The sequence below is a fragment of the Lytechinus pictus genome, chromosome 10, assembly GCF_037042905.1.
Source record: "Lytechinus pictus isolate F3 Inbred chromosome 10, Lp3.0, whole genome shotgun sequence".
In the NCBI taxonomy this organism is placed as follows: domain Eukaryota; kingdom Metazoa; phylum Echinodermata; class Echinoidea; order Temnopleuroida; family Toxopneustidae; genus Lytechinus; species Lytechinus pictus.
This window is the reverse complement of record NC_087254.1, coordinates 22,319,268-22,347,025: the sequence shown is the minus strand read 5'-3', so window position 1 is coordinate 22,347,025 and position 27,758 is coordinate 22,319,268. Positions and strand designations below refer to the sequence as shown.

Sequence of the window (27,758 nt, the reverse complement as noted above, 5' to 3'; positions counted from 1 at the left end):
CATGTGGCTTATCCAAAACAGGCCACTTCAAACTCTGAACAATGGCACCCGAGGTGTTACATAGGGTTCCACGACATTTGCTCCGGTGACAACTGCTCAGCTATGAATTCCACATATTTAAAGAATTACCACCTTAAATTCAACCATGGATTTGACACTACCCTATTCTAACCCTAAACCAAACATAAAATCCTATTTCAATCCTAACCCTGTATCTTAGATGGAAAAAAAGCCTGGTGTAAATGTTGTGCCCCTGTTAAATGGTCTCTTGAGCGAAAATATGAAATACACAAAGAGAGTGTGTAAAAACAAGACACAGACAATGATGAAAAGGAAATATTCCATAAGAAAAAGAAATCACATGTTTCGAACACCATGGAACTTTTGATTATCATCAATATTCTTTAATGTTCCTATAGAATATAATTGATGGGGGTATGCACATAACACTTTCCTTCATATATTCATATACAAAATAACATGAGTGAATAGCTTCACATAAATGATTGGTAACATAAAAACACATAAATGTAAATAATCAAGGGTTAATTTGATCAGTAACTGCATGGTAAATAATCATAACACAGGAAATTGGTATACAATGCTGTCCTAGTCATAATCAAACTTTAAATTAATACATTTATAGCCACAAAGTATCCTAGCTTTATACTATAAAAAAAAAACTGAATATCACTGACTCAACACCTGGCATTAAAAACGCAAGAGGCTTATCTAAAGAAAAACACACCAAAATATAATCATGCTTGAAAACATTAATACAGACATCAATGTCAATTTACAACAAATTATGTTTTACAACTGTTTCCAAATGAACTTGAATAGCAATTTTGTTTTAAAATTAATTGAATAGCAATTTTAATGTCAGAGACAGAGACAAGCATCAACTAAAATGCAAAGGGTTATTGGTCTTAACCATACACAAACATATACCATATTTGATTAACCCTATTTCACAGTAGTGAACTTGATTACATAACCCACATTTGGATGAATGCTACATGTTCGGACCTGTCACTAGACTGATTTAATCTATGATATCAGAATTTTACTAACGTTTTCTCTTTTTTCACTTCTTTTTCAGGATTGATAACCAGTATTATTGTTTACAAGGGATGTCATAAAGGACAAGTCCACCCCAACAAAAAGTTGTTTTGAATAAAAAGAGAAAAATCAAGCATGACGCTGAAAATTTCATCGAAATTGGATGTAAAATATGAAAGTTATGACATTTTTAAGTTTCGCTAATTTTCACAAGACAGTTATATGCACATCCCGGTCGTTATGCAAATGAGGGAACTGATGACATCACTCACTATTTCTTTTGTATTTTATTATATGAAATATAAAATATAATTTTCTTCCCATTGTCCTGTGAAACAAAGTTTTATTTCTCCCTGAACATGTGGAATTACCATTGTTTAACATTTTCTGGTTCAGTCAAGTTTGTCCTTATTGTCATATCTGTAAAATTGAAATATTGTATTATTCAAACAATAAAAAAAAATAGTTAGTGAGGGACATCATAGACTCTCATTTGCATGAGACTAAATTGTGCATATAACTATTTTGTGAAAAATAAGTGAATCTTTAAAATGTCATAACTTTCTTATTTTACATCCGATTTTGACGAAATTTTCAGTGTTGGATTTTTCTCTTTTTTATTCAAATCAATTTTTTGTTGGGGTGGACTTGTCCTTTAAACATTTTTGAGGATGTCATATTTTTGTATTGTGCTTTTTGTAATACAGGACCAAACATGTCAAATCTGGTGCAATCTTTGCCTATTGAGACATGTCAAGTTTCTCTTGGCTTATATAAACCAGTGTATTGGACTTATTTTGCTGTGAATGTTCTTAAACAAGCCTCTTCAGATTTAAGCACCATCAAAACCTAAACAGTATTTTAAATTGAAATAGTCAGTTACACAAGTCATCATATCACTGAAGTTTGGGAATGACACAAATTACCATCCACCCCCCCCCCCCCCCCCGAATAATAGGTTCACAGCTCGAATTTATGCTAGTATGTACTACAGAACAGTATCATTACAGAGATAAATACAGTTCTAGTAAAGTCATACTAACACTTTTTTCATCTAAACATCAATATCTACTCGATTCTGAATTTAATGTTTAATTGCATTTACATTTACTTCATTGAATATGCAGAGAACTACATGTACTCAAGTTGATTTCTGTATGTACATGTATTTACATTGTACATGCTCGATAACTTGGGTTTCTTTTGCCCACTAAATTACCATCACCCAAGCTACCATCCCAGGGTAAAAAGAAACTCTGCAAATGATTAGAAAATATAAATGACATTGCTATTTAGTGCCGAAAATGTCATATTAAACAGACATAACTGAGTACGATAGAGTATATGAAACCACTTTTATCATCAATGGGCAGTTTAAACTTTGCTACACAACTAGTATCAAAGCATAGACTGTTTTTTCCAACAATTTAAACCACTGCAAGGCAGAAGTTGCTATATTTAAACTGCCATCTGCTTTTTAATAGTTCACTGCCAGTAAGGTTATCTTCACATAATATGAAACCAAGCAGTACATTACAGCAATCACTATTATAAGTTTAGTATTGAAATGATTCAAAATGCATAAACACTATATAGCACACTTGCTTAGCAGGAAACGACCAATATCTACATCATATTCCATTAAAAAATTCACATTTATAATCATAAACAGGAGTTTTCAAAAAATTACAAAGGAGGTCTCAATTGAATCTAGAATTCCAGAGAATATTTCTTTCTGCCATTTTCAGACTTTATATAGTTCTATCATTTGCTTTATTGCTATGAATGGATCACATATAGAATTAATATAAATCATTTAAAGCCTGTGCCTATATGTGGCATGTTATATAAAATGATAATTATCATAATCTAGCAAATATATAACACCGGTGATGGACATCAAAGGGACAATTAAATATCACAACATGAGACAAAAAAGCAAACAGAATGAAATCGAGTACAAAGCCAACAGAGGAAAATATATTTAAGCAAAGTAAAGAGAGTATAACATGGGGACACCACCATTCTAATATAGGCCCGTAGTGGTAAATTTACAATACATAACAAAACTATAAGATACTTCAATGTATATGATTGATTACAAGAAATATGATATATAAACAGTGGAAAGGCATGAGATATAAAGTTTCTAATGGAGTTGTATAAAGTGTGTGTGGATTGAATACATTAATGTATGGGGAGGGAAATTGTTAAAACTAAAACATTCATTTTGTTTCATATAGAATTAATTAGGATCACACTACCATACACTATATTTTTATTCACACCTTTCAAAATAAACTTTAATAAACAGCAAAAAATTTCAACCAATACGCTAGTATATAGTGAATTTACATACAACTGAAATGTGACATAATCAAAATTAATTAACAAGCAGTTAGTAGGATAATGGTTATCAACGCTATATAAATCAAGATATAAAGCTATGAACCATTCAATTATATTGGCATCTATATCATAGTGTATTACATTTATATAATATTGGCTGGCCTTTAGGGGAACATCAAATAAGTCGCCCGCAACAGAATCATATTGGCTCAAGTCTTTAGACGAGTGCAATATGGTCCTTTTAAGGGCTATATATTTGATGTTTCCTGAAAGAGCCAGTCAATATTATTATTATTACCTACAGCTGTGTAATGCAACCTATTGTTTGGAACAATTTATTTGCTTATCACTACTTTTGATTCCAGATTATTTACGAACCTAGCGAAGTAACCCTTGCTTTTAAGCAATTGTGACGTAAATTGTTACCTTGCAGTCGCGCATCATACATGGCGCGCACATACACTCAACGCATAGAAATCTTGCGCTTGGGTTACGTTTGTATATGCACTGGCCGTGCCGCGCATTATCTACAATGCGTTGGTTCATAAACTGGTTCCAGCCAGATTTCTGAAATACTGAAATTAGCAACCAAAATCTGCTCCTACTGCACAAGCGCACTAGCAGAAATATGGCTAATATTGCCCTCTGTTTTGTACAGTATTCCTATGTGCAAAGCACGGGGAGGGCAACATGGCAAATGTTTACCTCGTTGGTCTCGGATTGAAAGTAGTGAGCAAAATATGACTTATCTATCTCCTAAAATGCCTTGTATAGGTAATATACCAGTTGTCAATGAATTACGGAAAATGGAGCATTTTGTATAATAAAAGGACTGTGATCTTTACATCCCTGTATTTTGATTGGGGGCCTATATATAATCTCATGAACGATGATAATCTAAAGCAGTGCATAGATAAACCTGATATTCATATATATTATACACATTCTATACATCTTTTTTAAATGCATTAAGATTAGTTGAATTGAATAAAACATTAATTTCATTAATATACCTTGTAAATTCAACCAGAAACTACCCATGTTGATTATGTACATGAATGCATGTATAAATCCATCTGTAGGTAAGAATACATACTGTATATCAATTGATACAAAACAGCATTTGGTATGAAATGCTAATTTTTATATAGACAACAACCAAAAAAAAATCCCCTCCATACAGACTGTATACAGCCAAGACTATCTTCTAAGTGCAGTGTATCTCCACATTTCATGATTCATATACATTGCTAACTTTGAATCAACATTTCAAACACAGAAAAACGGGCAAAAAGAAGCCATACAAAACCGTAAGAATTCTATTCAGGGAAATACATTGGATACAAGAGTAAACAAATTAGACATAACACTTGATAAAAACTACAGTACCCTCCAACATAGACTAAGTATTCATAATTAATCACTTAATTTTCATAATTGTTGAGAGAGATCTATAATTACTACTTAACAGTCACAAATTTCAATGAATTAAATATGAGTGTTATTTTTACATTTCCAGGGATATCCCTGAAATGTGAATATTGTGGCTGTTTTCATAACATGTATAACATGATAATTAATAGTGAATTTTCCAAAACATCTAAAGGTTAACTGCCATTCACACTGATGTGAATCAGTAACAGTGTTCCTTATTGTTAAACATGCAAAAGGTTGTGTGTGTGTGATAGAGCTTTGTTAGACGTGTATCAATCATGTTTACCGGCAGGAAGTAATTCCTCAAAAAAGCTGTGTGCACCGAATAGGTAGCCTAGCTTAGCCGGGTAATAGCCGGGCCCGCTGGGAGAACAGTTTTCGGAACTGAAGTGGCTACCCTGGGTGTAAATATACCTTTATTATTATTATTATTTAAATCTGGTACCGTACTTTAATGTCACCATCCAATAGATGTGACTAAGGCTTGAATCTCGAACCTCTGCATCAATTTGTAACTTCTCCAATATAGCTAGGAGTACAGGCGCACACCACAACACCCAGTTGTTATTTTCTTTTCTATTATTGAAATATCAGACTCTTCATCATTTTATCGTATACATTATATGACTCGATCAATATTTGATGTGCTAGAAGTGTTATGGTTCAGTAGATAATACCCCAAACACAAGGTCCAGGATTCATATCACACAGCAGCACCAATGTCATTTGGCAAAACATTCATCTACATTTGCCACTCTTCACCCAGGTGAAAGTGGTTACAGGCAAAGAGAAATTCCTAATATGATGTGAGTCATATTATAGATATATGGACTGCTTTGAGAGGCATGGTTGTTTCTAGAGGCTCAAGGGGACCGCAACGCGACTATGCCCGAGGGCTTGCCCGAGGGCATGGTCTGGCCGATGCGGTACCCGCGAGCCGAATTGAAACAACCATGTCTCGAATATAAAAGCAGTCCATATATATTTTATGAACCGAATTATTAAACATTAGATCTAACGTTAGGGCCTAGTCTAGGTCTAGATCTAAAAGCCTGCCCCTGGCCTTGGCCCCAAGCTAACGTTAGGTCTAGGCCCTAACTTTATAGCCCTGACCACAAAGTTGGGTCTCAAAATCGAATATCAAAGCAGTTCATACCGATGGGCCCTACTAGGCCTAGGCCTAGGCTAGATATTTTTAGGAACCAAATTATGATTCTGAATAGGGCGACTCTACTAAGCTAGAGTTCAGTCTTAAATCTTAAATCTCCATGTAAAGTGTAATCTAACGTTAGATCTAGTCGACTAAACCTACGCACGTAACTTCTAGCTAACTAACGTCAATTAAAAATTAGATCTACCCGTCCTAACGTTGTCGTTTGTCATACCTAACTTTACATGTAGCTGTCCTAACGTTAAGTTGAACGAGTAACGTTTATTTTTAGAAAGTGCAGTGACCGTCTAATCTTTTCTCCCGACTCACCTTTTGCGACCATGCATTTGAGCGAACTGCGACAAGACATGTTGATTGATACATCCGTTATGTCCTTAATAAGTTAGTTTTCTTTTCAATAAATGCCATATATTTTAACAGCAATTAACAAGCAAAAGTCAAAGATTTGCATCGTTCCATCGATATGTCACATCCGTTGCGCGCACTTGCGCAATAAGCGCGTAAATGCGAGAATTGTCTAAAACTTTCGATCAAATCGCGCGGATATTTATGGTATCCGCAATCACCGCAGAAAGCAACATTTTGCATGCAATCTAATGGGGATTTCAGCCAAATTTTGCTATGCCCGTCGTTAAGGGGCGGGTCAGGGGGCAACGGGCAGAAATCTTGTTAACTATGCCCGTTGCCCTTGGTTACCAACTTAGTTTGTTGCTTTGAAGGCATGGTCGTATACATGACCTCAGTTTTGACCAATCAGAGGAACGGATTATTCGACATTCTTAAAGAGAGGTTTATAACATGTAATAGGTAGCCAAGACAGAGTAAGGCGTTTAGTGGGTATATGTGCTATACAAGATCATTGTCGTAATTATCATTATTATAATTATACTTTCTCATTCTTGAAAAAAGAGAGAAATAATACTGATAGTAAAATCATTTAAGAAAATAGCTATTTAAATGATACTTAGAATGGGTACAAACATGGATAGGAGAGTGACTATACCATACTAAAGCAACACCAATAATAAACAATATTGAGTATAGATTTTACCTACATATCACTGAAAATACATTGCTTATACATAAAACAAAAGGACACATTGTTGCTTGACAAATACAGCACCCTGTTTAAAAAGCATCATTTTTCTCCATCACTTGCCAAGCAGAAACAATATCGAAACCAAATCATGAGAGAGTACCTCCTTGAGAATATGAAACTTTGAATATGAAGATAGTGTTAAAGAGAGGAAAAGATGGATGCAGAACTTAGTGAAGCATACTGTTGAATGATTGTAGGATGCTCAAGATAAGACAAAAAAATAATACATAGTAAAGGGTGAAAAAGTGAAGAAAATTTAAAAGTTAGAAAGGACAAAGCATGAAATTTAAGAGGCTGAAATGAGCAAATGAAATAGGTAGATAAATAAAGACAGACAGAAATATGAAAAGGATAAAGTGAAGAATAAAATGAATAGGAGACTGATAGGGTGGTATATAAAGAGGCACGAAGATTAGAGAGAGACAATACAGATGATATACAGAGAAAAGTGCAGAGGATGTAAATGTACACCTGTGTCCAAGCACAATGAAAGTTAAGAAGAAACAATTACTAACTATCCTGAGATGCTGAAGGAATAATCCAAGAACCTTCCATTATCAAACAGCAACAAGACAATATCTATACTAAAGCTCCATTACAAAAAAATACCTGCTTACTTTAACAAGATATTGATTTTAAAATTTCATTCTATACATATCAATTCACCAATCAACTATTAGTATTTATTTCACTGACCACGTCCTGCTCATCTAGACAAACATACTTAAATCTTTGGAAGTTCTACTGTATTTCAATAGTATATATAAAAGTTGAAAATACAATCAAGAATCACTATTTCAATTGAAACTTGTTAGCAAAAAACATTGGTATAAAGGAAACACTCACTCTGTAGCGTTGGTATGAAAATAAGTCTCTGGATCGCATTCAATCTAGGGACCAGCATATTACTTCTTGTTTAAAGCAAAATATATTTTTTTTAATCCAACAGTCCACTGGCATCATACATGTATGTAGGCTGTTCTATTAAAGGCTGAAATAAATTTTACAACTTTAAAAGTATACCTACATTTCATGTTTTAAAAATCTAATCTTGTTTCCTATCATTTTTTTTATGTGATTCACTTCTCCCCCTCCCCCAACCTTTCCTGCAAAGACAAAATAGTTTATATATGATTTAACTTTTTCACAAATTTAAAAGGCAATAATAGGCAATCCAATTTTTTTAACCTTTTTGGGTTAAGTCAAATTAAAATAAAAATTCAAAATAAAATTCAAATTCTTCAAAATTTCTTGTTATTTTAGAATGTACGAATAAAGATTAATGAATTACAAAACAGGCAATTGAGTTTCTGCATCGATTCATTGAAAATGGGTTTCACAAGGTCATCTTCATTATTCAATTTTGTATTTTAACCCATCATTTGGTTACGTATATCAAATTTGGTTGTATCAAACTAAATTGTACACAGCACTTGATACTGACGATGTGGTAACATGCTAATTAAACTATTACTATTACTATTACTATCACATCGGGGAATGGACTCTGGATTATGTACATTCCATTCTATGTGCATTATCTAAGACTGATGGTGAGGAGGATTAATCAATATATCAACCTGAAGTACTACTTTGTTTACAAAACATGGGGGGAACAAGTGCCCCACTGGAAAAAAAAATGAACAGATATGAACTTGCAAAACTAACAAGCAAAACCAACATAAATGATAGTAAAGAAGTTGGCATAATTCCAAGTTCACCTTTTTATCTTAGCCATATCACAAAGTTTTTACCTAGTAAAGATAGCTATAATCTACACTTGAATGTAATTGGCCTGTACATTATTTAAGGAAATGTTCGGTTCCTTGTCTATTTTTGTCTTCTCAAGCTATCTTTATACTTACAGTAGAATCTGCATAAGTCAACCTTCAAAATTAAAATGGAATAATCCCTAAACACAGAGCATTATTTTAGATCAGATTATGCAAGACAATGTGTTGCAATACAGTATGATTTTCATAAATTGTCAAGCTGGCAAAAGAGGATAATACTGGTATTCGTATAGTAGTTTTCAAAGCACACTTAAGTTTATTCTTGGATTTAATTTAGCCATGATATATGTACTATATATCATTAAGCAATGGTCATTTACCCATGTCTGTGCAATTATTTTAAGCTCTTTTTATTGAACATTATTATTGACCTAATGTAGCAATTTAACACTCCCTCATGAATGCTAACATCAATTTAAAATGATATACCCCTATATAATATGTTCCTTTTTTAAAACTATTTTATATATATGACTGGTACAGTACATGTACTATCCATTATCATTATATATTATCACATTTCTATTTGCTTGGCATTTTCATGATTTAAAATCTTATATTTGTCTAATAATTTCTTACCATCTCAGGAGCAATGCCATAGTCTCTGGATCATTTCTATACAGATTCTAAACAAATGTTATCATCTATTTGCCCCCCAAAATATCTAATTATTTGGAAATGGTAGCCTTCAATTTTGGCCCAGAATATTATCCTATACTAGTTGTTTATAGCTTGTGTAAAATTTGTGTTAAGCATTTGATTGATGGTGCAGCAATGCTCGTATTTTTTTAAAACAAAAATCTTTGTATCTAGTTGCAATGTGCATGTACCACATTTTATGTGGAAAAGAGGACTGGTTTGAAGGATTAAGTTGACAGATATGAATATTACATTTGGGACCTTAGGGAGGTATCGTATCATACATGCTCAGACATGGGTATAGGTTTGTGAGTGTATTTTGCACCACTGGCGTAAATCCCGGGGGGGATGGGGGGATATATCCCCCTCACTTTTCGAGGAGGGGGGGATGGCCTGTACAAACATCCCCCCCCCCACTTTTTACGAAAGAAATGAAAAAAAATCACAAGAGATAATTGTTTTATTGGTGAAAATTCTTCCTGAAATACCGCTTAACAAATAAAACAATATTATTGAATCATAAAATGCAAATAAAGAGCCAGTTCACCATTTCCAAACGAAATACTTATGTCCTTATTATAACATTGAAGAGAAACTCCCGTTTCTTCCAATTCATCAATGTTGGGGTCTTTGGGAAGGGATTAAGATGGAATGTCAATTCTTTTTTAATGTAATCTCTAATAAAACCATTAAACCATGGTAATAGCTCTATGATTAAACCATCATGGGGTAAAAAAGATAATAATATTGGAGGGGTATTTGCCATATGGACATACAATGGCGTAACTACGGGGGGGGGGGGGGGCATCGGCTGACCAAAATAAAAAACGGGGAAAAGGGGAAAAGGAGAAAAGAGGGAGAAAGGAAGAGAAGCGTATAGTGGGAAAGAAGAAAATATTATTCATTATAATGTTATATTATAATTATGTTATGTTACATTACATAAGAAACATTTTTCTCATAACTTCATGAAACATAATTTGCCCAGGGCCTACGTCTTCATTGTTCCTGGTGCTTGCATTGTCTGTTAATGAGATATATAATCCTGTTGTACTGAAACATCCCGTTTTCAAGTCAATATAAACCAAATATATTTCCTAGCACTTGAGTTATCATTGTTTTATGTAGTGACATATGCTTCTTTTTCATGACTCAAAAAGTGATTGCCCCATGTTAAGGTCTTCGTATATATGAAACATTTCTTGTCCGTGATTACGTTCGCATTAGTGGATTGGTGAGATATGTCTGCTCTTCATGAATTCCTAAAATCAGTCCTTAAAATGTCCCTTCTGATCTGAATATCAAAAATTTTCAGCTCGCGCTTCGCGCTCGCATCATTTGGATATTGAAATACGTATGGTCCTAGTTAATTCCTACAAAGAAACCTTAGAATGCCCCACTTCAGGTCTAAATTTTCAGCTCGCGCTTTGCGCTCGCATTATTTGATTAGTGAGATGCGTATGATAATCATGATTGCAATGACTACAAAAAGTGGTTCATGTGTTCAGATGTAATTCTTATAAACCAGCAAGCGCTTGGCACTCGCATTAGATGACTATGGTGAGATATGCATACTCTTAATGGATTCCTAAAATATATTCCTCAAAATCTCGCTTTTTGGGGTCAAAATATACGAAAACTTCAGCTCGCGCTTCGCGCTCGTATTGTTTAGCGAGACAGGTACCTATCATGATTACACAAATTTGATTATAATGTCTCTTTTTAGGTGTGAATATAAAAAAAATTCAGCTTGCGCTTCGCGCTCGCATTATTTGATCAGTGAGATGCATATCCGTTTAATGACATTGTCCAGAAAATGTCTCTATTAGGTCAGTATAACTGGCAACTGAGCGCGCTCACTCAGTGATTCAAACATTTTGCTGGTGCCCCCCTCCCCAATGCCGTGACCCACGGTACGCCACTGTGGACATATCAATGACAATTCCTTGCATATCTAAAAACATGATTGCAAAATAAAAAAGCCAAAATATTTCAGTCATCCCCCCCACCCATCAACACGGATTTACGCCAGTGTTTTGCACAATGTACAAGTGCCTGTTCCAAATGCATTGAACACTATTCCATTCATCTTATTTTTTGTTCATATACTGCAAATTCAAATTCTATTTATCTTCTTGAGCATAATTCTCATTCAAATCTTTACCATTCTATGTACTGCATTTAGACTGAAAATAAAAAAATATGATTCAAAATAAATGAAAGGATATATTCTATCAACTGACCATGGAGACTGCTCTGGAAAAACTAAAAATGTCCTTTGACAACTATGAGCTCAAATGTGTATTTTTACATTCTTATTTTATCCTTCCAAATGTTGTATGTACTTTTTTACTGAAACTGTCAAATTAATGGCAAAAATCATCAAATAAATACTTAATACACAGCCTCATAAAGAAGATGCACACACACATAAACCAATGCCAAATATCATTGAAAACTAAACAATTTAGCTCTCTTCTGTATAAAGAGACGTTACCTAGATGAAACTATGAGGAAAACTATGTGTACTATCGACCTTTAGACATTGTTAGAATTGAAGTTCTTCCACAATACTGAATTTAAATTTTGAAGTAAGGTTGTTTTTTCTGGAGTATTAGATTGGTACTAAAATTGCACAACTGGGGACCAAAAAAAAAAACAATTTGAATACAGAAGTTTGTCAGATCTGTGTAGATAAAAACTACTATCAAAACCTACTCTTATAAAACTTGTTTCTTCCTGGAAAGTTATTATCATTCCTTTCACAAAAGAAAAGAAAATTTAAAGAAGGAACAAAAATCTTAATACTATATTGTTTACTGTTTATTACATTCTACAGCACAATGTAACAATATTGTCCATTGGTATAACAAAAAAAATCACATCAATTTAGATAAGGTACAACTTGGCATTAAGACCAATTGAATGTCTTTTATCAGGGACTAAAATAAAATACTATAGAGAGTTGTCGACAATTTTTACCAATCGGCAGTAGCCTCCATTATTACATCCGATCACAGCATCAATGGTGTCCATGTGAAGTCCTTTAATAATGCAAAAAAGTGAATTCACCTCATTGCCATATAGAATAGGAGACTTGGTCACATAACACAGAAGGCATAACATGTTCAATGTCAACAGGCTGAGCTGCAGGAAGATGATAGAGCATTCCTTCAATTCACTTGTTCCTCAATTTGAGAAAACTAAAAGATTGCTTTGACACGTGCATGAATCCGAATGATATATACACTGAACCACCTACATGCACCTCAACAGCAGGGTACGAGTCTTCTCTGTAGAGAGGTCTAGGTTGATCCTTCTTTTAAAGGGATAACCACTTTTTTGCATTTACTGTTTAAAACTATATATATACATGTATCATGCAATTCATGCATATTCATTCTTCCCTCATTGAACTTTGACCCCATATAGAAGCAAAGAACGACATAGCCCTTCCTTTCTTGAAATCCAAACTGTCATCGAGACCTTGTAACCGTTCAACATAGTAGCACTGATAGATTCCATTACACACAGAAAAACTCCACACCACCAGTCGATTCCTTGCAACATCGCATAATCCTAGTTGTCAAGAATGTCACCACGATAGGATTGTTTACCCGATTTGTTGGCGTTTCAGGTTAAAAATGATGATGATTATAATTTATGATCAGCATTGGTGTACTCTTCCGGTTCATCGGGCTCATTTTGTTCTCCGCTATCGTAGCACTGTCCACCAAACCTGGTTAGCAGGCTCATACCACTGGGCATACTAGGCATGCTAGGCATACTGGGCATACTAGGCATCGACTTGTTCAAGTTCGGCAACCGGTTCGGAAGCTTGTTAGGCAACCAGCTGCGCCGACTGGAGCTTGATGATTCAGCGCCCTCGCTTGTTGACATGGGAATGGTGACAACCTCCGGAACTGGGAGCGATGCATCCCCGGATGAAGCCCCAGCGCCGTCTTCGACCACTGCCACCGCTTCCACCGATGATGTGGATGATGAAGAATCTGAACAGTCACCTGTCCCTGATGACGATGATGGCCCTGACGGACCCACAGACGATGACCCTTGACCTCTGATGCGCGATAGAATGTTTGGCATAGTGATATTGGGCATGTTTGGCATGCTAGGCATATTGGGAAGGTGGGGCAAGTGGACCCAGCTGCGTCGCGCTGAAAAGAAGTTACGCGTGTGACGAGCCATGGCGTTGGGTAGATTGCACGGTTGGATGCGTGAGATGTAGGAACCGAAGTGCTTCATATAATCTGTGAGCTGAACTGTCAAGGAAATTGTCATTTTCAAAAGTTTCTTTAAGTCAACCACAAATTTCTGATTACCGGTAATAATGCATCTTCTTCATACAAGTATGTGCTTTCAGATATTAGACACAAGCCTTGAATTCAACTACAAACAGTATTGAACCTTGGTTCCAAGAAGCACAAATAAAAACTGGACTAATGTATTCAAGCTTTTTCTGACTCAATTTCATCGTTTGCCCCTTGTTTGTTAGCAAGTGTATTTGGGCTGTTCATGTTCATTGCTTGTTTTTCTCACAGAATCTTTCTCTTGATGCAGGAAAAATGTTTTTATTCTAGTTCTGATTATCCCAGTTCTGATTATCCCATCACTATGTCTGAACTTCTCTTTCTGGAAGAATCACACAAAAATATGACTGTTCAACAGATATATTTTATAGAGAATTCAGTCTTTAAACTGGTTGATTTGTATAATTCATTCTTATGTAAACTTAGGACATTTTGATGGATGAGTCTCAAGATAAATAAATATTATCATTATTGAACTCCGGAAAAAAAATTAAATAGTGACTGTCAAATTAAGAACAAAATGCCCCAAGAACCCCAAAAATTCCTTTAGGGTCAAATGTTAATTGTAATATAATGTAGCAAATTTGGGCTAGTGAACTTCAAAAGTATCCCCAGAAAGTGTGTATTATTTTTCTCCCTGTCAGACATGGTTGAAATCTACAAGAGGAATACATATCTTTAAAAGCTGGGTGCAAAGATAGTAATGTTTTAAGATCAAATGAAACTTCCCAAGAACTTTCCAGAAGGAAGAATAGGTTTTCAGTAAAGGATATATGAGTGTCCAGGGTGGTTGACCACCATTGATGTAGAGCACATAGGAGAGACCATCCTTGGCTTGACCATGGATAGAGTAATAGTATGGAAGGAACTCATGGCGTTGGAATTTATGCTTCTCATAAAACCTGATGGCTCCTGTATTAGTGGCTAGGACATGGAGGTAGACAGCTTTGGCAATCTGCCGGGGACATGTGGTCAACGATGTTAGAAAGTTGTCCAGGAGAGCAGAAGCTGGAAAGGAAAAGAAAGATAAATGAATGAATGAAACCACTATAAACATATTGTTATGAATAAACCAATATGATTAAAAACTAATATAGGCATACTAACTGTTGCAAATAAACAAATGTAATAAAAACCATTGTAAACATGCTATTGTAATAAACTTAAATGATAAAAACCATTGTAAACAAACCAATATGATAAAAACCACTGTAAACATACTTTGAAAGGCCATAATAAACATACTGCTGCAAATTCTCCAATATTAACCATTAAAAATGCATTAAATCTACAAGGCTCTACCTCTCGGAAGTGATTACCTAATGTTGTTAGTGGCACAAATATATTCAGCAATATGTACAAGTAAGTGAAGTAACTACAAGGATAAGATGGATAAGTCCATATTTAACATACATGTAATTGGTCTTTACACAATTTATTTAACCAATGTAGTACAGCATTTTGCATACAGCTATTTCAGTGCTTTTGGACTAATTGCATTTATAAGTTCATATAGACCTACTCCATGTAAATCAAGGACTTGGGTGATGTAAATAAGGTTATTGTATAACAGGAGAAAAAAAATCAGCAAAACTGAAACATTGTATACATTCAAAGCAGTTATATGCACATTCTGGTTGGTATGCAAATGAGGGGACTGATGACATCATCCACTCACTATTTCTTTTGTATTTTATTATATGAAATATTTAATATTCTAATTTTCTCCTCATTGTCATGTGAAACAATGATTAATTCCTCCCTGAACCTGTGGAATTAGCATGTTTAATAATAATACATGTACATGGTTCAGTCAAGTTGGTCCTTATTGTGAAATATGTAAAAAATGAAATATTGTTTAATTCAAAGAATGAAAAACAAAAGAAATTGTGAGTGAAGGACATCATCGGCTGTCTCATTTGCATGTCACCGAATTGTGCATATCACCATTTTGCAAAAAATAGGCGAAACTTTAAAATGTCATAACTTTCTCATTTTACATCCGATTTTGATAAAAAAATTTAGTGTCATGCTAGTTTAATTTTTCTCTATTTATTCAAATCAACATTTTTCTGGGGTGTTCTTGACCTTTAATGCTGTGAGCAGCTCTCCATGCCACATGCATGAAGTACATGTAACCACCATCAGAAATAATCAAAGAACAAGTGGAATGCCTCTGGCGGTCTCACCTGCATCACGCGATTCAATATAGCAGCTGTGCTGACTTTGAAAACTGCTATCAAATAATTATTCACAAAAAACACCATTCATATAATGAAACAATACTACGTTCATTGACATTTGACCTTGATCATGTGACCTAAAACTTGTCAGTGAAACTTGATTACCCCTATATCCACATTTTATACACTATATCTATAAAATTTGAAAGTAATGACAGCAATCTAACAATTACCTCTAAAATGGCCAAAGTTCAATGACCTTACATGACCTTTGACCTTGATCATGTGACGCGAAACTTGCACAGGACGTTCAGTGATACTTGATTACTCTTATGTCCAAGTTTCATGAATCAGATCCATAAACTTTCAAAGTTATGATAGTAATTCAACAGATACCCCCATTATGGCCAAAGTTCATTGACCTTTGACCTTGGTCATGTGACCTGAAATGTGCACAGGATGTTCAGTGATACTTGATTACTCTTATGTCCAAGTTTTATGAACTAGACCAATAAACTTTCAAAGTTATGATGGTAATTCAACAAATACCCCCAACTTGGCCAAAGTTCATTGACCTTAAAATGACCTTTGACCTTAATCATGTGACCTGAAACTTGCACAGTATGTTCAGTGATACTTGATTACTCTTATGTCCAAGTTTCATGAATCAGATCCATAAACGTTCAAAGTTATGATGGTAATTCAACAAATACCCCCAATTTGGCCAAAGTTCATTGACCCTAAATGACCTTTCTAAGTTATGATGACATTTCAAAAACTTAACCTTCGGTTAAGATTTTGATGTTGATTCCCCCAACATGGTCTAAGTTCATTGACCCTAAATGACCTTAGGCAGGATGTTCAGAAATACTTGATTTACTTTATGGCCAAGTTTCATGAACTAGGTCCATATACTTTCTAAGTTATGCTGTCATTTCAAAAACTTAACCTTAGGTTAAAGTGATTGGTTAACATTGGTTTGACTTTTAAAAAATCTGAGCTAGAAGGTCACACTTGTCACCTGTGTCTGTGATATGTTACAAAAATGAAGCCCAGAAAAAATTGCGTTCGAAAATAATTATTTAGTGCTTCAAAAATTGAAATATAAAGTGACTGAAAACACCATCTTAATTTCATCCCATACACTTATGTGTACTATTTAGGCGTCTATAAGACGCCTATTTACAAGATCGGGGTTTGCCTTGTAGTTTTAGCTTTTCATTCTCAATAATGGTTGTTTTCAGGGTTTATTAGTTCTAATACATGCACTTGTACACATGTTTCATCTTGGTTTGAGAATTTTTTTAATCGGCTGCTCACAAAGTTAAACAATACCTTTAAGATTTGGTGTTGACGCCGCCGCCGCCGCCGTCGGAAAAGCGGCGCCTATAGTCTCACTCTGCTATGCAGGTGAGACAAAAAATGAAAATTTTGATTTATATCAAAATATTCATTTAGTTTCAATTCAATCTTTCAAATATTTCATTGGAAACAGACTGCAATGTTAACAAGTGGAACGCCTCTGGCAGTCTCGCCTGCATTACGCAATTTAATATAGCAGCAGTGCTAACTTTGAAAACTACTATAAAATAATCATTCACAAAAACATCATTCATATAATGACATAATACCACGTTCATTGACCATAAATGACATTTGAACGGAGACTTAAGACTGTCAACTACACCCATGTCCACATTTCATTCACTCTATCCATAAACTTTCAAAGTTAGGATGGTAATTTAACAAATACCCCCAACACGGCCAAAGTTCATTGACCTTAAATGACCATTGACCATCGTCATGTGACCTGAAACTCGTACAGGATGTTCAGTGATACTTGATTACTCTTATGTCCAAGTTTTATGAACTAGATCCATAAACTTTCAGAGTTAGGATGGTAATTTAACAAATACCCCCAACACGGCCAAAGTTCATTGACCCTAAATGACCTTTGACCTTGGTCATGTGACCTGAAACTCAGACAGGATGTTCACTAATACTTGATTAACCTTATGTCTAAGTTTCATGGACTAGATCCATAACTTTTCAAAGTTATGATAGTAATTCAACAAATACCCCCAACTTGACCAAAGTTCATTGACCCTAAATGACCTTTGACCTTGGTCACGTGACCTGAAACTCGAGCAGGATGTTTACTAATACTTGATTAACCTTATGCCCAAGTTTCATGAACTAGGTCTATATACTTTCTAAGTTATGATGTCATTTCAAAAACTTAACCTTCGGTTAAGATTTTGAAAATAATTTTCCCAACATGGTCTAAGTTCATTGACCCTAAATGACCTTTGACCTAGGTCATGTGACCTGAACCTCACGCAGGATGTTCAGTAATACTTTATTAACCTTATGTCCAAGTTTCATGAACTAGGTCCATATACTTTCTAAGTTATGATGTCATTTCAAAAACTTAACCTTAGGTTAAGATTTGATGTTGACGCCGCCGCCGCCGTCGGAAAAGCGGCGCCTATAGTCTCGCTCTGCTATGCAGGCGAGACAAAAACCATGAGTGACTTTGCTCTCAGCCAATCCAAAATCACATCTTAAAAATCCTCAAACCCTCATGTTGGGGGTAATAATTTTTTTTTTATTGCCCCTATACCTGCAAAAAGAATGTATATTCAATTCACATGACAAACATACATACATGTGCAATACACTACAGAAATGACCTTTGACTTTTCAACGGGTCTATGTGTTATTAGCCACATTTGCACTGTCAATTTGGAATGCTGCTTTACGGTAAAGGCAGAATAAATTACTCTACCCCAGATACTATTTGGTTATAAAATTATTTACAATTGTTGTCATCGGGCTGCAATTCGTTCTTATTTCTCGTCTCCAAACCGGCAATTGGCGATGATCAAGTATGTGTACTGCACCTGAATTGGTTCATACATTAACTTGCAATTATGAAAGAGTGTTTTCATTCATAACCTAGTTTCATGCCTTTACATGTAGCCAAATATAGGTTGTGTTTGAGCAGCTACTTTCACTCTATCATTTTTATTTACAAGACATTTAGTTCAAAACATGAGACAATAAAATTTTTGTTGGTCGTATAGAAAGAAAATTATTTTAATGGCACTTTATGATTGCAGCTCTTGATATTCAATTCAAGGATGCACAATGCACGAGGGTTCGAAAATAAGGAAATCAGCTGTCCCCTTATCCCTAAAATTTTATCTCATCTTCTCTTTTTAAGCATGAAATATTCAATGGTCTGATATGAATTAAACATCAAGGGCCTGAAGAGTTTTACCGGAACATATTATGCATTCACCATTACCCATGAATACTTGAATACAACATGAATGTTGTATTTCAAAGGGAATAAAAAACTGCTTAAAGTGAACATGAAAGTTGAAGAATTACTGCCGTCTATCATGACTACTGGCCAGGATTTAACTACATTTATAGACAAACTATTTTATCTATACCCTGCATTTGAAAGAAAACTGAAGACCTGCAATATACAATACAATAATCGGAGCATTTTAATCGCCAAGCTTATAACGTTATAAGTTTGAATGCTACATGGAAGTGAAAATCTGCAATTATTGTTATTCATTTGATTTTCACAGATTTCAATTTGAAAGAAATGAGAGCAAGCAAACATGGATAATGAATTAGACAGACAAACCAATTATTTCACATAGATTCTCTGAAATCAGTAAAAAAAAATATGTATGTGTCTATGTGGACTTTAACCAGTGATTCGCTAGCTGACAGAATTGCCAATTCGATGGATGAGGAAAAATAGACAGAGAAAGTGGTATCATTAATGAATGTGCCATCTATGTCATAAAAGCTTTGCTTGGTAGAATATGGCATCCTGCACACACACAAGTAACCTTTCATCTCACTTTTTCTGTTGTTATATTATACGATGGTTACCATGGCAACAGATTACAACATCATGAATCTATATATGTCCAACTCAACCATTATTCAATGCCCCACTTTTTCTGAACAAAAATATGATTTTAGAGCTGCAGCATCAGCTCCACATGATGGAAGAAACAAAACACCTTTCACACTTCTATGAATGAAAAGGGAAAAATGCAAAATGCACCATCCTTTGTATTTCTGTATAATATAATGTATTAGATGACGGACAAACCAATGCACGAGTGCACTTGAGAGACTTTGTAGCTTGGTTTTCAAAGCTTTTCATTTTTCTAAACATAATTTCAGACTACACGGGTACAAAAAAATCATGTTTATCGTATGACACAGGTATATTTTTAAGATACTTTATATAAAATTTATACATTGTATTTCAAATTCGATTTTTCATTTCAACTAAAAAAAAAGGGTGTTCTCTCTTTACTGCATATTCCTTTCCTCGAAACGCCCTTTTTTTCATTTTGAAAAACTTTCTGTCTCATATTTTTTTTCCATTAAGCTGTAGAATTGAAACAAGTCTTTCTCCCTTGCTCATCATTTCTACCACTGCTAAAGGTTAAAGAAAGCAGTTACAGCAAAAAATTATTTCATGAGAAAGTCTTTTAAATCAAGGTTGTCGCTATACCGTGCGTATAAAAAAAGTTTACAAAATCCTGTAAAATTATACATTTGTAATATCCTGAAGATTTTTCCACATTTTAACATTGGTACAGATCCATTTAAGCAAATGACAATTTAACTGTCGAAAAATATTTCCGCTTGAGTGAGCACCACTTACTTTTCAAAAGTTAGTGAAAAATGATTTGCGCAGAACTTTGAAATGGTTATGCGAATAAAAGTAGACCTTAATCATGAAGAACACGTTGAATTTAGCTAGTAAATTTGATTTGAAGATATCTTTTACCTTTTTAACTTGTTTCCTTGCCCAAAACACTTCGAAGAGTGCATTGCGCCCCACCCCACTCCCCCACACACCGAGGCCATCGTGACGATATTTGCTTTACACCGAGCTGTGATTTACATGAAATGGCTTAGGCTTGATTTTCATTTTGTTAATCATTGTTATGCTTGGAAAAGGTGAGGAGAAACAAGTATTAAATAAAACATGAAATTTAAACCCACTTTAAATGATAAAAACTTAGTGAAAAAAATGCTGGAGATGTCTGATATAAACTTTTGTTCAGATTTAGTTATGTCCTCAGATCCAGCTGGCACAAAAAGGGTAAAGGTTGCGCTTACTAAGTGTTGAAATTTCAATTTGGGTGGCAAAATTGTTACAAAATGCTTGAATGTATCTGTTTTATTTCAATTGACTAAAAGTGCAAGGGAAATGTATGAGAAATGTTTCGCAGGGTAAATTTGATTTCGCCCTTTCCCCTTGACACAGCGTGAAAACTAGCATTTTCTGCGAGCTTTAAAAAAATGGACAGTGCTCACTCAAGTGTAACATTCTGTCAAAATTTTTACTTTCATTGGATAGATGAGACCCAAACCTAAGATTATATATGAAAAAATTACCCACATGTTGTATATTTTTTAATTCCCAGGGCTTTTTCAAAGTGTAAACTCTTTTTTTGATACGCACTGTATTATCATATATCTAAATCTGGTACATTAACGCTGGCGATTTGCAGTCTACTGCCTTGCCGGAGTAAACTTCAGAAGGTTCAGAAGGTTAATGTAAACTTATCTTTGTAAAATCATGAAATATTAGCTCAACACAGATTCTGATTATCACTAACACAAAAAAACATATGTGGGACAGCGTATTAATATTGCTTGGAAAAATCCCCAACATTTGATGGAATTCCATACTTATATTGCTAATTTCTCACCAATTACATACATGTAAATATTTTCTTCCAGAGCAATTTGGCGTGCATATATTTCTGCTTGAACTCATTTTGAAATCGTTACCACTCCATTTTAATTGTTTTTATTTTAATTTACAACTTTCTCTCCCTCGTCCCTCCCAGTCAATATGAATAAAATAAAAATAGCAATTTATGGAATTTATTGACATGTCAGGCAGCTACATGCATATGAAGTTTGAAAATCAACTCTTGTATTCCTTATAGATGTCTTCCAAATTTAACCAATACAGTATACATGTACTTTCTCTAATTCTTCTCCTTTTTTATTAAAGCCTACTACATGTAGTTATCAGGGTGAACCTCCCCTTTTAAAAGGAATTTATTACTTATTCTGAAGCTAGGACTGTAAAGTCTACCATTCTCGCTCTTTGATTTAAGACATGCATGTATGCTACAACAGAAGCCTTAAAGGAAAATATATAATTCTTCTTCCGAGAAACACTCACCTCACTGAACAAAAACTCTTCACTACAAACGTAAACTATATCTTACTATAAAAAAAATCAAACACATCACTAGACCAAAACTGAATCTATTACCACACAGATTATTAATCAGTTGGATAATATTCAATAGGTGTATTCAGACCGCCTCCATCACCTGAGTATTCATTAAATTACGAGAACTTGTTCAAGATAAAAAATATCATTACCATATTCATACTGACCCAAAGTACATTGTTTTCGTGGTAAGTTACAAGCATGCACAGTCAGATTGCGCTCACGCCCAATGCTCACTAGGTTGAGAAAGTTCTTTAAATTTGCTTTCACACCTCAAGCGACCTTAAAATGTCCTTGCAAAAGTTCTCATAATTTCGGCAAGTACCTACTATTAAGCGGGTATTTTCTTTCGGGATATTAAATGCATTTTGCTTCCACATCGGCAAAAATACCTTGTATTTTAAATTTTCTGATCAGAGAATACCTAGAACTCCAGAACTTTGAGGTGTTCTAAATTAGGACTAGTCCGAATATGCCTTTTCAAGAAATCTTACCAATGCCTCTCCGTCTGTATCCTTCCACGACACCAAGGCTTAAAATGTAAGCCACTTGGGTTGACCCTGGAAATGTTGCTGACAAAATGTTAGAATCCTGAGGAAAACAAAAGATGTGGGAAAAGAAAAAAAAAATGTATGAGAAATGAATTGTTAGTTCAATTCCAATTTAGAGCATACTGAATTCAAATGAAAAGTATTTGATGTACCTTTATGGCATTCAAATCAAATCCCAACTGGTACTTGAATGCTCCATAGTATGAAACTGCATACAAAATTGATAATGTGTCAAAATATTTCTTTCTCACTGAAGCAGACAAGCAAAAACATGGAAAATGATTCACATCATGAAAAGAAATTAAAATTTCTAGTGGGTAAGAACTATTGCTTGGCACCAACATACAATGTACACTATCAATATATAGCAACCTGGTGTGAAAGAGGGCATTTATTAGCGAAAGATACAATGAGGGCAATGGGGATTCCACTCCAAAATAATAGCCCACTTCATATGAAAGCCCCTGGTAAACCACTTAATTGGTAACATTAATTACAAAATGTAGTTTTCAATTAAAATTAATGATATTCTCTGCACATTGGCTATAATAGTATTCATATTTTTAATCAACTTTATTAAAAAATATATCTACAGCCAACTTAGAGAAAATATTATTATATTATTATTATTCAAACATTATTCAAAATCATTTGAATATTCAGTTGACAATCATGTTTCCATCTGTCATACAATGCTCTTTAACCATACTGGGAAAGTTTAAAGAAAAAAATTCATTACACAATGGAATCTGTCATATTACAAATTAAAGTAATTACTCAAAATGAGCAGAACAATGCACTTAAGATAGCAATTAATTATAGACTGCATTACTATAGATCTTCCAATATTTAAGGCAAACAATGTTCATGATACATGTGAGGCCTATGACAAAAGTCAAAGCTACTCTAGTCTAGTAGTCTACAATAAGAAACCCTTTTTTTTGTTTATATCAATAGTTTTTTTAGGACAAAAAGTCAATGTTATAGCAGGTTACAGTGCAATCAAAATTATAAAATATTTCTTATGATACATGTACAAATGCCTACATGCCAGCAGTACTGCAAAAGATTATTAAAGGTTAACGGGTCACATTGAAATGTCATGAAATGTATCATATCAGTCTTTGATGTGCATTGTCAGCAACATCGTTGTCTATTTAAAAGACAAAATAATTAAGGTTTGCTGTACACAGCATTCATCTATTTAATCAATTAGGCCCATATTTTTTTTTTGTTCTTTATTGTTATTAGTCTTGCATTAGTCATGCATTCATGTACACTTTCTTTGATAACTGAATAAAAACATAATTTTTCAAACCATATTTATCATAAAATGGTCTTAATAAAATTCTTGGTTTGGAATTGTAGACTATGTACACCAAAGCTTTCACTGGAAAGCCTGGAATACTTGTCTGGTGCTAAGTGATCCGAAGCGGTGGAAAGACAAGGGAGTGTTTAGTTAAGCTTTGGAGCCAGCAGCTCAGTGCTCACGTTTTAATTACAAAGCGTCCCCTCTCCCGTAAAACAGTTCTACAGAATATGAGATTCCAACAGTGTTTGCATTTACTGGCCAATCTTAAAAGAATTAGATTTTTTGCCTTTATCATCAGTCAAATATCATGAGCTACATGTATTTCAACTTTTTCTCTTCACATGTCAAGTTGTATGCAGCTATGTTGTTACTCTAAGAAAAACAATCGAAAATTGGAATACCTTCCCTAAGAAATTGAAAAAGTTCACCCTGACTATATTGTAAAAATATTGGTGAAGGTTTAGGGAAATGCATCCATGCATACAAAGTTATCAGAATTTTGATATTTTTTTTGGGGGGGGGGGTGGGGGGGTTGTGACGTCCTAATGAATAAGAGCAGCTTCCCCAATGCCATGTTGTAAAAAATCAATGACATGTCATTTTCTAAAATGTTTTTTTATTAAATCTCAGACAACCTATTTCACACTCGCTCCTTATGAGCCATTATAAATTAATCCATTACATATTTAATATGGGGTAGCTGCTCGAATATGACATCAGAAATAAAAAAAAATTCAAATTGTATTATTTTTCTTAATGTTTGATGGATTTTCTTCATACCTTCACCAGTGCGTTTTATCCAGGGAGGGCACATGCCCCCCCCCCCCTTTTGAGAAGCAAAATTAAATTTTTAATGTAAAAATGCCATTACAAAAAAATTGAAGACCTTTTTTTTGTGTGTGTCAATTTTAATCTGGTACGAAATATCCTTAATTTGTGGTTGACAATTTTTTTTTTTTGCGTGTCTAAATTTTCCTCCGAAAAATTTGCCCCCCCTTTTGGAAACTCCTGGATCCGCCCCTGGTTTTATCACTTTGTCTGGTACATGTACATGTAGTTTAACAACAAACTTTTCTTCAAGAAGAACTTCCCCTTTAAAGATCATGTTAGGATTGGGATCACTTATTTCCAATCATGTGACTGGTATCATATACCAAAAGTTGATTTTGGAGCTCGGTAGAACAGCTCAAATCACGCTCTCAACACGAACACTCCTTAAACATTGAACTTCATGTAAATTATCCATTGTAATCTCATGGGTATGAATATGGCATTCAGTTTAATAAGGCTGTCAATTTCCGTAAATGTAAATCAGGTTTACAGAGTTTGATTTCAAATGTTACAGCCACTGCATCTCAACTTATACAGGAAATACAAAGATGAATCAAAGGTATCTATCACAGAATGGAGACCATGGCTAGGATCACAAAATTTGTGGAGACAAAAATTGAGATGGAGTCCCGGGGGGGGGGGGGGCACTTCCATTGACGAGTGGATACCATGCATGACCATGGGGGTTTCGAAAAGCACCCTAAACAAGCATTTTCCATCCATGTTCCAATAATGCACCCCTCATTAGTATTGGCATGTGAAACCCTACCCTTAACAAGTATTAGAAACAAAATGGTACCCTTGACAAATATTCCCTGAATTGACCCCCTAAACAAGTACAACGATATCTTAATTGTTATGTCACAGACGTGATCACGGACGTCGGCTTACCTTTACTTTCATCGGGTTTAGTACCACCCCGACCCCACACACCTCACTCAAATTGGACCCTAAACATGTAGTGTTGGGGCAAAAAGTATCCTTTATAAAATATTTTAGTTTTTTACACCTCGCAAATTGGACCATAAACACATAGTTTTTTTAGCGAAATATATACCCTTTTTTCATTATTTTAGTGTTTTTTACACCCTTATTACATTACGTACGTAACATGCCATTTCTTGAAAAAGAGATCCTATTTACGTGGGTTTTTTGGGGTCACGCATGGTATCCGATCGTCAATGGAAGTGGTCCCCTGGGGATGGAGTGACAAGCTCACAAAGTTCATAGGCACAAAGTGGACTGCATGAGCACAAGACAAGCACCTTTGGCACCAACTTGAGGAGGCCTTTGCCTTGCAGTGGACTGAACATGGATAATAATGAGCACTTTTAGAAATGCACGTGGACATAGACGACTGATACAAGATGACGTCATTTCTTTTTTTTGCCTCAGGTCCTCACACACGTCCACTTTCAGAATCTAGAACCTCGCCACATTCATTTTGCGGTTCTCCAAAATCATAGTCGACGTGCACGTGAGTGACGTCATTTTAACCGTTCAAGCCCAGCATGAAGATCAACCTTTCCCTTTTAAAACACAGTTTTCAGTGACTTTTCACAAAATTAATGTAAGTTGTACAATGCATTATGTTTATCATATTTGAAATTGCTTTTTAATCTCCAATATATACATCAATATATATCCTAACTCGCGTAAAAAAGAATCAAAGCAAGTGAAAGGGCAAGTGTGCATAAGTTGCACCTTCGCATCACCCGACCAGGTCGCCAGGCGATGGTACATGTACGCCAGATCTTCCGGGTCGGGCAGCGTGTCATGACCCGCTGGTTATCGCGCTGTTTCACATGGACGTACGTACACGTACAAGTCGAGTGAAATCTTAAAGTATTCGCATCTGTAGTGAACAAGGGCAGACAACGTTGACTCGAACGATCAGACGACTGCTACGTTGTTCTCGTTCACTGCTCCTAAAAGTCTCTAAAGATGACGATGATAAAGCGCTGGGCCTTAGAGCATGGGGGCTTAGCACACAAGCTTCCCCACCACAGTGTTCGATGCTGACTATATAACAAACTGGGGGGTTAAAACTGACACCAATTGATGTCCCTAAAAGACCACACCCTGTGGTGTTGTATTACATCCTAGATATTGAACACCAAATAGTGTAAACAATCATCCAAAGGTGTTATAATAACACCCGTAAGTGTTGAACTAAAACCCAGAGTAAAATAACTACTGCGGCTCTCAATCAACACCAAAGTGTTTGCTGTACACTCTTTCTTGTTTCGAAAAATCAAAAGGGTGCCCTGCTGTACATAAACAAGCCCTAGCACTTCATACTAATGCACACATGCACGTTTCTATTTTTAATAATTTCTTGTAATTTACATGAATTTTCCCAGATCGGGCAAGTGTGAATACTCCTACTGTACTATCAACATCATATTGGGAGATCTGAGAATCCATGCTATGTGTACATGAACTGCATATAACCTTTACTGGTGTGTTATAATAGTTCATACATGTACCTAGGATACAACCCTTGACTCTAAACAAAAATGTAATTCTATCTTCTCAGCAAACACCACTATGATACAAAAAATTATCTGATCATTCATACCTACTGCCTTTCTATACCTCATTTTTCTACCTCCCCTGAAATGTGATACTATTATTATCCCCGAACTCATGAATATTTCTGTGATAAATTTCCTTTCCCTCCATATTAATGGAAAACAAAT

General features: G+C 34.9%; 1 protein-coding gene across 1 annotated transcript; it reads right to left on the bottom strand.

The window, feature by feature from the left end:
* Positions 1–382: 382 nt before the first annotated feature.
* LOC129270333 (uncharacterized) lies at positions 383–25,959 on the bottom strand. The gene is made up of 4 exons (XM_054907729.2): positions 25,948–25,959; positions 22,857–22,953; positions 14,649–14,883; positions 383–13,817 (listed from the first exon to the last, which is right to left on the bottom strand). Exons 1-4 carry the CDS (start codon positions 25,957–25,959, stop codon positions 13,202–13,204), a joined length of 960 nt encoding a protein of 319 aa, XP_054763704.2. The 3' UTR covers positions 383–13,201.
* Between the last annotated feature and the right edge of the window lie 1,799 nt (positions 25,960–27,758).

Excerpts from the sequence above, each read along its gene's own strand:
- LOC129270333 (XM_054907729.2), bottom strand. Across the intron at positions 14,884-22,856 it reads ATACAGACGGAGAGGCATTG|CTTCTGCTCTCCTGGACAAC; the intron begins GTAAGATTTCTT and ends TTTCCTTTCCAG. Across the intron at positions 13,818-14,648 it reads CAACCACCCTGGACACTCAT|AGATTATATGAAGCACTTCG; the intron begins ATATCCTTTACT and ends AGTTCAGCTCAC.